The sequence below is a fragment of the Delphinapterus leucas genome, chromosome 11, assembly GCF_059928025.1.
Source record: "Delphinapterus leucas isolate spDelLeu-1000000601 "Yukka" chromosome 11, BTC_Dleu_Yukka2, whole genome shotgun sequence".
In the NCBI taxonomy this organism is placed as follows: Eukaryota; Metazoa; Chordata; class Mammalia; order Artiodactyla; family Monodontidae; genus Delphinapterus; species Delphinapterus leucas.
In genome coordinates, this window is record NC_143139.1 from 96,269,914 (window position 1) to 96,282,117 (window position 12,204).

The 12,204-nt window shown below is 42.6% G+C and overlaps 1 protein-coding gene across 4 annotated transcripts in view; it reads right to left on the reverse strand.

The window, feature by feature from the left end:
- The window catches only part of ARFGAP3 (ARF GTPase activating protein 3), a 55,832-nt gene that overhangs the window by 26,143 nt on the left and 17,485 nt on the right, over window positions 1–12,204 (reverse strand). For 2 of the 4 annotated variants that reach the window (XM_022596601.3, XM_089921410.1), the window contains 6 exons: window positions 10,300–10,431; window positions 9,282–9,365; window positions 6,351–6,438; window positions 3,285–3,347; window positions 1,942–1,988; window positions 1,217–1,359 (listed from right to left, as the gene is read on the reverse strand). In XM_022596601.3, the coding sequence (XP_022452309.2) occupies window positions 1,217–1,359; window positions 1,942–1,988; window positions 3,285–3,347; window positions 6,351–6,438; window positions 9,282–9,365; window positions 10,300–10,431 (557 nt within the window). The remainder of the gene's footprint in view (window positions 1–1,216; window positions 1,360–1,941; window positions 1,989–3,284; window positions 3,348–6,350; window positions 6,439–9,281; window positions 9,366–10,299; window positions 10,432–12,204) is intronic. The other 2 variants (XM_022596602.3, XM_089921409.1) reach the window with 2 other exon arrangements.

A 12,204-nucleotide genomic window follows, 5' to 3' on the forward strand; every position in this document is an offset into this window, starting at 1 on the left:
TGCCCGCCTGACTTCAGGGCGATCCCCAGCCATCATTCCAATGTCCCCAATCCAGGAAGGGCCCCAGTGCCACCGTCTGGATTCCCTCTTCTTCATTCTCTTAGGTTCTTCCTTCTCCCCCGGCCCCGTGCCAAGTCTGACTCTGAGACTCCTTCAAGATCCAGCCTCAAAAGCTCTGCAGATGCCACCATACCCACAACCTTCCATCATACAATTAGAACTTAGTCACCAAGTTTAACGGGGCTTCACCTTATAAACACTTTTTTTCATTACTGAGATATAATTCACATACCATAAAATCCACCTTTCTAAAGAACACAATTCATATTGTTGAGCATATTCACAAGGCTGCCACCGTCAGCACTATCTAATTCCAGAACATTTTCATCACCCCCAAAAGAAACCCCCGCCCATTAGCGGTCACACCTGCCCCCAGCCCCTGGCAACCACTAGTCTGCCTTCTGTCTCTGGATTTGCCTAATTTGGACATTCCATTTCTAAGGGATCATACAATATGCGGTCTTCTGTGGCCAGTTTCTTTGTTAGCATAAAATTTTTAAGATTTATCCATGCTGCAGCACGTGTCAGTACTTTATTCCTTTTTATGGCCGAATATTTTATTGTACGGACATACACATTTTGTTTATCCATTCACTACTTGATGGACATTTGGGTTATTTCTACTTTTTGGCTATAGGGATTAATGCTGCTATGAACACATGTACAAGTTCTGGTGTGGCTACACGGGCATATTTTAATTTCTCTGAGAATATACTGAGGAGTGGAATTGCTGGGTCATGTGGTAACTGCCACCAGCAAAGCACGAGGGCTCCAGTTTCTCTGCATTCTTGCCGACACTTGCTGTCTGTCTTCTTGATTACAGCTACCTTGAGTGAAGTGGCATCTCCCTGTGGCTCTGACTTGCATTTCCCTGATGACGGACGATGCTGAGCGTCCTTCCTGCGTAAGTACCTCCTGAGCGCTTCTGTCTCTCCCTTCCCGCGACCCCATCCCAATCCTGTCTGCACAGCTTCAACCGGAAATGGCGACTGCCTCCTTCTCCCCTGGTTTCTCCCCTTCTAATCTACACGTCCATGCAGTTTTCGTTATCATAAAACTGAATTTTGCATTATCCTCCTCACACACATATGTAAGAATAAATGGCATTTGGAAAGCATATCTCAGAAACATATTACTATGACCCAATCAAACTTACATCGATTCTTCCTTAGGTGCCGCCCTGGCCAGAAGGTCTTCCTGTTCCTTCATTTTATCTACGGCTTGGGCTTGTTTTTCAATTTCATTAAAGCACGTATTCGTCAGTTTCTGGGCTCCCAAACTCCCTTTTTTGGCCCCAAGCTAGAAGATACAGTATAAGATTACATTCTACCCAAACTGTTTGAAAACGTTTGCAACAAAAGCTAACATTTATCGAGGGTTATTACTTGGTCCTCACGACTCTATGAGGCCGGCACTGTCTCCATCCCCGGGTGGTGGATGAGGACCTGAAGCTCCTGCCAGTTAAGTGACTCAACCAAGATCCCACAGCCGGCAAGTGATGAGGTCGGGACTCAAAGCCCGCACCTGCCTCCAGAGCAGGGGCTCTGAAAGGAATCACGGCATCGCAACATTCAACCAATGACAACCCGCCCAGCCTCACCAGAGAGCACTGCTTTTAGAACCGTAACCATGACAGAAACTCCCAGGGAGCCTCTGTTGATTTTTTTCAGAATTTTGTCATTGACAGAGAAATGTTAAACACTCATTCTAGAAATTCTTCACTAAGTATAACATCCCCTCATTGAACAAAATAAGCTTTTTATCAAAGCCACATTCATTATGATATGGCTCAAAATAAAAGGAAAATGACAAAGGTGGCTTTTCTGAGTGCATGAGCCATTTTAGAGCTGAACTACCAGATATTTTATACATAATACTCACTCCTCTTTTAGCGTGATTTGGTTTCTTTTTTATGATAGAGGAAACCTCTGTCAAAAAATAAAAAGTAGAAAGTCAGACCAATGGAAATATATAATTTCAGTGTATATTTTCAGTGTATTTTTTAAAATTCTAAGATACTGTATTTTATTATTTAAGAGACTATAACATTTTCCACATTAGTTTGTCATCCAGAAGTATACAAGTGTGCTTTACATGAACAGAGCTTTATCAAAACAGAGTCCTCAGTATTTCCACGTAGTATCCAAACTCAGAGATTACATATGTTTTTGGGACACCACACTGAAGAGAAATAAAGAGACTGAGTTTGCCCCATTCACTTTTTTCTTCAGGAGCATTTCATATTACGTTAGAACAAACCCTCCTATTAATCTCTACTCTTCAAAAAATTTCAAAATTGTTTTAAAGCAGAAAGTTAGCCAGGCATTATGTATACAACTAAAGCAGTGAAGCACTTTCCACTCTGATTTATGTTATCATATTAACCAATAAGAAATATAAAACACTCTATTATTTTGGTAGCATTACATTCTAAATTGCACAAAAATATATGATGCTTTTAGATAAAGTTTCTTAAAAATTGTTTTCTGGGTAAATTTTAATCATAGATTACATATTCTGTGTTTAGAATTATGTAAAAGAGACCCAGTAAGAATAAAAATTATTTTCTTACAAAGTGAGAATGTGCTTTAACAGGAAAAAGATAGCATAAAACCACAAACAACAAAGATTAAAACTTTTAGTCCTAATGAGGGAATAAACTCACTACATTTCAAGTATAAAAAAGCCATCCATGGAAATTCTCCTTTTCATCACTTTCTTTTAGATTTGTACTGCGGTAGTCACATAATCTGCTCCCAATCTCCTACAAGTCTATTATAAATACATGACGAAAATATCTGGAACATTTCTAATAGTTTAGTTATTTTTCACCAAAGCAGTTGCTTTCCAATTAATACAGTGTAATATGCACTAATTTCAGATTGTATTTCCCCGATAATGAAAAATTAGAAATTAGGTTCACCTACAATAAAATCAGAAAGACAAGAAAATGCTAAGAGTTCTTGAGTAGCTAGGAGTGACTTGGCTGCTCTGATCTCTGCTTATGCTGGGACATAAACCAGCAAATCAAAAGCGTCAAGAGCAACCTTCGCCGGGTACAGAGGCTGCTGCATTTCACAGTCATCAAGCCGGCCGAAACAGAACGGCATTTTTGCTTAGATAAATCTCATTACATTTGAAGTTCTAGGCAGAATGTAAAGACAGGATTCATTATTTTCTTAGTCAATCTCACTCTCTAAATCCCAATATAGGGTAACACATACCACCTAGAGCAGCCTTTGTTGGTGCATTAAGACCTTCCACACTTGGTCCTTGTTCTGGTCCACCTAAAAGTTGAAAATATTGATATTAATGCAGAATATAGACTCATCAAATGTGCTTTTGAATATATAATACACTCAACTTGCTCAGTACTACGAATCTTATCCAATTCTGTCAATGACTGTCTTTTCTTTTTAGCTCCATATTCAATTTTATCATTTTAAGAATTTTAATTTAAAAGTCCATTAAAACAGAAGTATATTTTGTATCCAGTTGCTTTGTAGAATAAAAATGTTATTGGTCTCCCTAATTAATATCATTTGGAATTCTACCTTATGGTCCAGTGTTTTATTTTACTTTATTTATTTATTTGGTTGCGATGGGTCTTACTTGCAGCACGTGGGCTCCTTAGGTGTGGCATGAGAACTCTTAGTTGAGGCATGCATGTGGGATCTACTTCCCTGACCAGGGATGGAACCCGGGCCCTCTGCATTGGGAGCACGGAGTCTTAGCCACTGTGTCACCAGGGAAGTCCCGTGGACTGGTGTTTTAAAGTAAACTCTTCTGAGGGACTTCCTTGGTGGTCCAGTAGTTAAGAATCCACCTCCGGTTTGCAGGGCAGAAATAGAGACACAGATGTAGAGAACAAACGTATGGACACCAAGGGGGGAAAGTGGGGGGCCAGGGGGTGGTGGTGGTGGTGGGATGAACTGGGAGGTTGGGATTGACACGTATACACTAATATGTATAAAATGGATGACTAACAAGAACCTGCTGTATAAAAAAATAAATAAAATTCAAAAATTCAAAAACAAAAAAAAAGAAAAAGAATCCGCCTGCCAATGCAGGGGACACGGGTTCGAGCCTGGTCTGGGAAGATCCCACATGCCACGGAGCAACTAAGCCCATGTACCTGCGCTCTAGAGCCCGCGAGCCACAACTACTGAGCCCAGGCTCCGCAACAAGAGAAGCCACCGCAATGAGAAGCCCACGCACCGCAACGAAGAGTAGCCCCCGCTCGCTACAACTAGAGAAAGCCCGCGCGCAGCAACAAAGACTCAATGCAGCCAAAAAGAAATAAATAAATTAATTAATTTAAAAAAATGCTTTATGAAGTAAACTGTTCTGAGATACCAAGTACATATGTGGACCATACACCCAATATATGTTAACATTTGGAAATTCTAATACCAATTATATCAGTGATAGAAACCTAAATTTTCAGTTGCCAAGAAATCTGCTCTGTTTGCTAGTTGATCTAAAAAAAAAATGATTCTGGTTAGGAACTCTGTTAAAATTTTTATTTTAAAAATGTTATTTTAATTTAATTTATTACGTTAAAAATGGATAAACAACATGTAATATATCCATGCAGTGGACTATTATTTGGCCATAAAAAGAAATGAAATACTGATACATGCTACAACACGGAGGAACCTTGAAAACGTTATGCTAAGCACAAGAAGCCAGTCACAACAGACCACGCAGAGTATGATTCCATCCGTATGAAACGTCCAGACTAGGCGGAGCCGTAGAGACAGAAAGCAGGCTAGTGGCTGCCAGGGGCTGGGACAAGGAGAGAATGGAGAGTGACTATTAATGGGTAGGGGTTTCTCTCTGGGCTGCTGAAAATGTTCTGAAATTAGATAGTACTGATGGTAGCACAACCTTGTGAATATACTAGAAACCACTGAATTGCATACTTTCAAGGGTGAATCTTATGGCGTGCAAATTATATCTCAATAAAGCTATTCTAAAAAAGATAGCAGGCCCAACAGTGGTTTAGAGTAAACTCAAGTGTTTTATTTTTACACATTTTTTAAAAGGTAAACTCTAGTTAAGGCATTTAAATAGGCAATAGCAGAATGAGTGAGAATAATGCCAATTTGTAGAAAGAGAACTGATTCTACATTTATTGATTACTTATTCTGGGCCAGGAACTGCTCCGGGCACTGTAGGAACAGCAGTGAATAACAACACAGAAGCAGAGCATTGCAGGCCCCATATTCTATTTGTTAAAATTCTTTTGTTCTCTCATTTTCACTGCGTGACCCTTACATTTAGTTGAGACTGTACCTTGCACCCGATGCTAACACATGAAATTCTGGGTTAAGTCTTGAGACGACAAGTCTCCCTAACTAACCACAGCTTAAGAAAAGTTCTAGATGGAGAAGAGAGAGGAAAGTGTTGTTGCAGGTGCAGAAGGAGGCAGGATTCCAAACAGTAAAACCTTTTAGGGGAAATTCGTCAGCTAGGGACACAGCTTCTGAGAGATTTCCAAGAAAACATCTTGGTCTGCATTCAGTTCCCTTAGCTTTCTGTTAGTAAACAAACGGAGACATCTGAACTTCAGAGGTTACTAAACCTCCCGTGGCAGGTAACCTTCAATCTCAGAAGGTGTTTTATGCTAATAAATTGTAAGAGTTAGAATATTCACATTAGGAGGCTTCCCTGATGGTGCAGTGGTTAGGAATCCGTCTGCCAATGCAGGGGACACAGGTTCGATCCCTGGTCCGGGAAGATCCCACGTGCCGTGGAGCAACTAAGCCCGTGCGCCACAACTAGTGAGCCTGCAAGCCACAACTACTGAAGCCCGGGAGCCACAACTACTGAGCCTGCATGACACAACTACTGAAGCCCGCGTGCCTAGAGCCAGTGCTCCACAACAAGAGAAGCCACCGCAATGAGAAGCCCACGCACCGCAACGAAGAGCAGCCCCCACTCGCTGCAACTAGAGAGAGCCCGCGCGCAGCAACGAAGACCCAATGCAGCCAAAAATAAATAAAATAAAATAAAATTTAAAAAACCCCAAAACTGTAGCAAGTTGAAAGTAAAAATCCTCAGTAATTTTATTCTCCAGTGAACAATTCGGTGTTAACTGTGTGTGTGATTTGGGTTCTCTTTTTTATAAAAATGAGATAATATTCTGTGTTCAGTAATCTTTTCTCCCCACTTTATAACTGACCATGGGCATCTTTCCCTAGCAAATGCAAGATTCTTATGTTCTAGTAGTTCCACAGATGCCAGTGAAGCACAGGACAGCACTACAGGGAGGGTCTCAGCACTACCTTCATTGTTTGCTGGAGGAGCGTCCACGTTCCCTGGTGTTAAAGAAGATGGTTCTGGTTGTCCTGAAGTCCACCCTGTGCCGCTCACCTGAAGCAAGTGGAGAAAAGTCGTTACCAGCTAAGCAAGAAAAGTCATAAAAAACAAATGACAGGGGAAAAACCTAGTAATTTAAACAGTCACCTTCCTACCTGGATTAGTGGGAAGGAAGGATAAGATATTAAAATATACCTGTTCTTAAGTCTCTGTTTCCATGCTCAAATTCCTTATTTCTCTTCCTTTTCTTTAAATAAAAATTTTATTACGCAATAATTTCAGACTTACACAAAAGTTGCAAAGATAAAAGCTTCTATAGACTCTTCACCCAGCTTCCTCTGATGTTAAAATACCCAGGGTACATTTGTCAAAGCGAAGAGTCATCACTGGTACAGTATTCGCTAAACTCCAGACTTTACTTGGGTTTCACCAATTTTCCCACCAGTGTCTCTTTTCTGTTCCAGAACCCAGCCAGGACCCCACGCTGCATTCGTCACGTCTCCTCAGTCTGCTCTGCTTTGTGACAGTTTCTCAGTCTCTCCTTGTTTTTCAGGACCTTGAAACTTTTGAAGGGTACTGATAGGTATTTTGTAGAATGCCCCTCACTTTGAGTTTGTCTGATGTTTTCTTGTGATTAGACTAGGTCTGGGGGAAGAACAGCAGAGAGGACGTGCCCCCTCAGTGCCTCATGTCAACACGACTGTGCACTAGTGATGCCAATCTTTTTCACTTGGTTAGGTTGGCGCCTGGCAGTCTTTTCCCTGTAAAGTTACCGGTTCCCCCTTTCCATCCTCTAGTCCTGGGAAGCGTCACTAAGTCCAGTCCACATGCAAGGGGAGGGGGGTTAAGCCCCACCTCCAGAAGGGTGGAGAGGTATATGCATGATTTGGAATCTTCTGTAAGGAAGACTGTCCTTTCCCTCCATTTCTTTATGCAATCATCCATTTATATTAGTATGGATATTTATTTATTCTTTGGATTATAGTCCAATACTATCATTATTTTGTTGTTCAAATCGTTCCAGCTCTGACCACTGGCACCTCTTCCAGGTTGGTTCCTGAGTCCTTCAGACATGTCCTCGTCCACTCCCCCTGCCCGGCCTCCTAGCACTTCCTTTCTTCTAGCACCATAGGGCGCTCCAGGCCTATCTGCCGCAGCAGGCCCAGTCCTAGAATCGGCCATCTCTCCAAAGGCAGCCCTGGGTCCTTCCATTGGAAAACAGCCTTTAGAAACCAAGGTGTGGGTGCTGGGTGTGCCTGTTGTCCTGGGGTGTCACTGTCTCTAGGCCTCTCAGTGGACAGAGCTAGGTCATATATCCGTGTGTACTAACCCGTGTGTACACACGTATCTGCAATTAGTTCTCCATCGTGTGTGTGTGTGTGTGCATATATATAAAGACAGAGAGACACTAAAATAAACATGAATTCATACTAATATCTCCAACTCTAATCCACACCAAACTGTTCATCTCTCTCCTCTTTTTAGCCCATCATTTCTATTGCTAACATTTCTCAGCTACTGATCATGGATATTCTGTATCTAGTTCTATATTAAACAGTAGCAGCAGATCATGACAGCACACGCTTCTCTTTTGTTTTCTGTTCCCATCTTTTTTGATAACTATTTCTGGTAACTACTGATTCTGTCAAAGATAACATGTACATAATGTGCAAATTATAATAGCAAAAAAACCCCCAAGGTTTAGCAATGTATACAACTTTACATAATTTTTTCTTGAAAATCAGTTAAAGGACTGAGTAGCAGTTAAGCAAACGGTGGCCCCTCCCCATCGGGACTGGAAGATGCAAGGCAGCTAACAGAACATCTGGGGCTATAAGCCAGGGATCGCGTACATTTCCTTAAAGGACCAGTTAGTAAATACTTTAGGCTTTGCAGGCCTCATGTTCCCTGATCTAAGCGATTTGGGGAAAATGCACAGAGGGACCATGGATTGTTGTTACTACTCCTATCAGAATACGAAGATGAGGTTAATGAAACGGCACTTGTTGAAGGCTTCCTCTGCACTGGGTACCAGCTACTTTTATCTGTGTTAACTCATTTCATTCTCACAATAGCCTTGAGATATGTTCTACGTACACAGCTAAATAGGGACAATGAGATTCAAACCGCTCTTAAAATCTGGGTTAAAAAAACAACAACAACGGGCTTCCCTGGTGGCACAGTGGTTGAGAGTCCGCCTGCCGATGCAGGGGACACGGGTTCGTGCCCCGGTCCGGGAAGATCCCACATGCCGCGGAGCGGCTGGGCCCGTGAGCCATGGCCGCTAAGCCTGCGCGTCCGGAGCCTATGCTCCGCAATGGGAGAGGCCACAACAGTGAGAGGCCTGTGTACTGCAAAAAAAACAAAAAAAACCCAAAAAACCCCCAAAAAACTGTCTTCATTCTTTGTCAGTTCCAAAGCTCTGAACTGCACTGGGGAGACCCCTAGTAAGACGTCCTCAAGCCTCCCTCGAAGCTGGGTATAGGGCATGGGACTGAATTCTAGCCAGCAGGCTATGAGCAGAAGTGACGTGTGCTACCTCTAGATTGTAAAAGGATGGGGCACTTGCTTTCCCGAATGTCCGTCCTCCTCCCGCTGGCTGGGAAAGGTCATGAACTGGAGCAGCCACTCTGCACGCTGAGGTAGGAGCCACACAATGAGAAGAGCAAAATCCATACCCTGGTCAGCCCTGGACGGCCCACCTCTGCGCTGCTGGTGGGAAATTAACTCCTACCTTATTCCAGGCCTGACTGTATTTCAGGGCTGTTTGCTACAGCAGCTTAGCCTATATCCTAACTGAAACATTTTAAATATATGCCCTTTATAACTTTACTGTTGATAACTTTAGTTATGCCTTAGAAGCACACATGAAAATTATGTGAAGTGTTAACACATACCTCAGGAGAAGCATGAGAGGCAAAAAAATCTTCCTCCTTTGGTGGAGGGGACAAAGGTGGAACCACACAGCTATCAAGCCACAGCTGGAACAAAAACACATGCAGCGCTCAGCATTTCACTTGCTTCAAAGTGTTTATTTAATGCTCTTCACTCCCTTTCTGGAGGCCTGTCTGCTAAAGATTTGTACTTTCCATTATTATAAAGTCAGGGCCCCTGAGCACATTTTAGTAACACATCAATCCAGTAACTTCTGCCACCAGACCCTGTGGAAGACAGTCGCCAGCTCCCCAAGCCATTTCCGGAAAGGAAAGAGCCAGGGCTTCACGTCTAAGGGAAGGTTCCAAAGTACAGTCAACCCCCATCATTTGTGGATTCCACGTCTGCGAATCTGTCTACATGCTACAGTTGACCTGTGACCCCAAATCTGCCGTCCTGCACGGACACACGCAGAGCAGCAGAGAGTCTGTCACCCCAGGTGCACGTTCCCAGCTGAGGTGGAACAAGGCGACGCTCTGCTTCCTTGTTTCGGCTCCTGCTGTAAACACGGGTCCCTTTTACGGGCTGTTTACTGACACGCTTTCCACATTTTTGTGCTTTTTGTTGGTGGACCCATTGTTTACAATGGTCCCGAGCACGGTGCTGAAGTGCCACCTCGCGTTCCTAAGCACAGGGATGCAGTTAGCTGAGTGTCATTCAGCTCGAGCCACGATGCCCTTGGCCGCCAGCTCAGTGTCAGTGAGTCAACAATATACACTAAAGAAGGTGTCTTTAAACAGAAACACAGGTAAAATAAGGTTAGTGTTGATCAGCTGACAAAGGTGATGCTGCAGGACTCTCGTGCAGTGTTCAAAGCAAACTTATCAAGCAGGACCGTGAATAGTAAGAATCCACTACACGCTGTTTCCTTGTAAGAGAAGCCGGCTAGCGAGTTTTACTGTTTGGGGTAAAAACTACTTTTTCTACTGAAACAAATGTTCCTCTGAAGGAGACCCCCCCCGCACAACCCGCTGTGCTTACGTCAGTGCCATGCTTCCGGGTTGCCTGGGAGGCCAGCACCTTGATTCTCTCCCTATAAAGCTGGGCAGCGCGACTGTTGTACTTGGCATTGGTGTCGTTGGTGTCACACCCGTGTTGATGGAAAAAGGAAGACTGCAAAGGAAAGTACGCGGGTTAACAACATCGCTGCATTAAATCTAACATGGTGATCAAAAACGTTACTGCATGCTATGAAGGATTTTTTTGAAAATACTAGTGAAAACCAAAATAATTTAAACCATGAAAAATTTTTATAAAATTTTTCCTTGTAAAAGGGGTAATACCTTCCACAGATGTAACATTAACATTCTGGTAAAAGTGTTCATGAGATGTGCCTCACAAGACAAAATAACTGGCCCTTCCTTGCTCCACTAAGCCACCTCCTGCTCCACTAAGCCACCTCCATCATCCAGAGTGCTATTTGGGGGGACGCTTTCCACTCGGGACTACTTTTAATTTGAGGAACCCACTTTAGTGTAGATTCCACTAAACTGGAATTTTCTTTCTTTTTTTCTTTGTATCTATATGAGATTTTTTTTTTTTTTTTTGGCTCTGCTGTGCAGCGTGTGGGATCTCAGTTCCCCGATCAGGGACTGAACCCGGGTCACAGCAGTGAAAGCCCGGGATCCTAACCACTAGGCCACCAGGGGGCTCCCTACATTGGAATTTTTGACAAGTCAGGAGCCATGCTAACCTTCTCCTTGTCCAACACTATTTCTTCATCAGCGGAGACCACAGCATAGGCAAGGTGATGAAACAGGTGTTTAGACAATTAGAGGACACTGCTTTCAACCACCTCTGATCTATGTACAGACAATGAATTACAGTATTCATATCTTAATTGAAGCAGGTGTTCTAAAAGCCTGCATGAGGGATCCTCTTATTAACTCAATGGGATGTGTAACGGTACGGAGCACCCACATGTACTACGTCTTGTCTGGTCCTTTGTGGGCACCATCCCGTCAAATCCTCGTGGCCAGACTCTCAGGGAAACTGAAGCAGAGAGTTTCAACAACTTGCTCAACGTCACACAGACAAGCGAGGGGCAGAGCTGGCACTCAAACCCAAGCAGGATGGTTCCAATGCCACTGCTTGAGCTGAAGGACCACTGACTGACCTGCCTCACCCCATCCGCCCCATCTCCACTGGCTGAGGCGAGGAAGCTGCTCTCTGGAGTTGGTGGGGGACTCTGCAGCCTAGGAAGGTTTAGTAACAAGGACAGATACTATCAAACCCACAGTATTAAGTTGAGGAACAAGTTTGTGGACATAATGAAAATGGGTATGGGTTTCTAATAACATGCTTGAAATACTTAAGGCACGCATTCTCAACAGGGGCAAAAATGGTTTCCTGGAAAGTGGAAAAAAAAAATCTTAGTTATTACAATGGTTTGTAGCCTTCCAAAGATCACCCTTACCTGACAAAATCATATTCCTTAGTATTTAATTTCTCTCACTAGGGAAAACTAAATCCAACTTAGATTTAAAATAAGTTCATCTATTAATTCAATTTTCCTGCTTAAGGAACAATAATGAAAAAACGCTGAGATACGCTGGTCCAGGGGAGTCTGGGTATTCTGAAGACTACTATTTTAGATTTACTGTTTTAATTTTAAATATTTAATTGATGCTAGACATAATTTTTATTTGAAACGTAGACAAATTTGATTTCCAATACTTTGAATGTTTAATGGTATGTCTAAGGGAATTCTATTTACTCAACCTATATCATTTTGGCATACCATTATAAAAACACGATGGTATTTTATATAAAGGATGATTTTGCTGGCTAGATTTATAAGGCTGGCAGTTTAGCGTTTTAGAAATCAGATATACTGAATTTGTAAATGAAGTTTAAAATGTGTGAGGATCCTTAACTAGGTTTGTA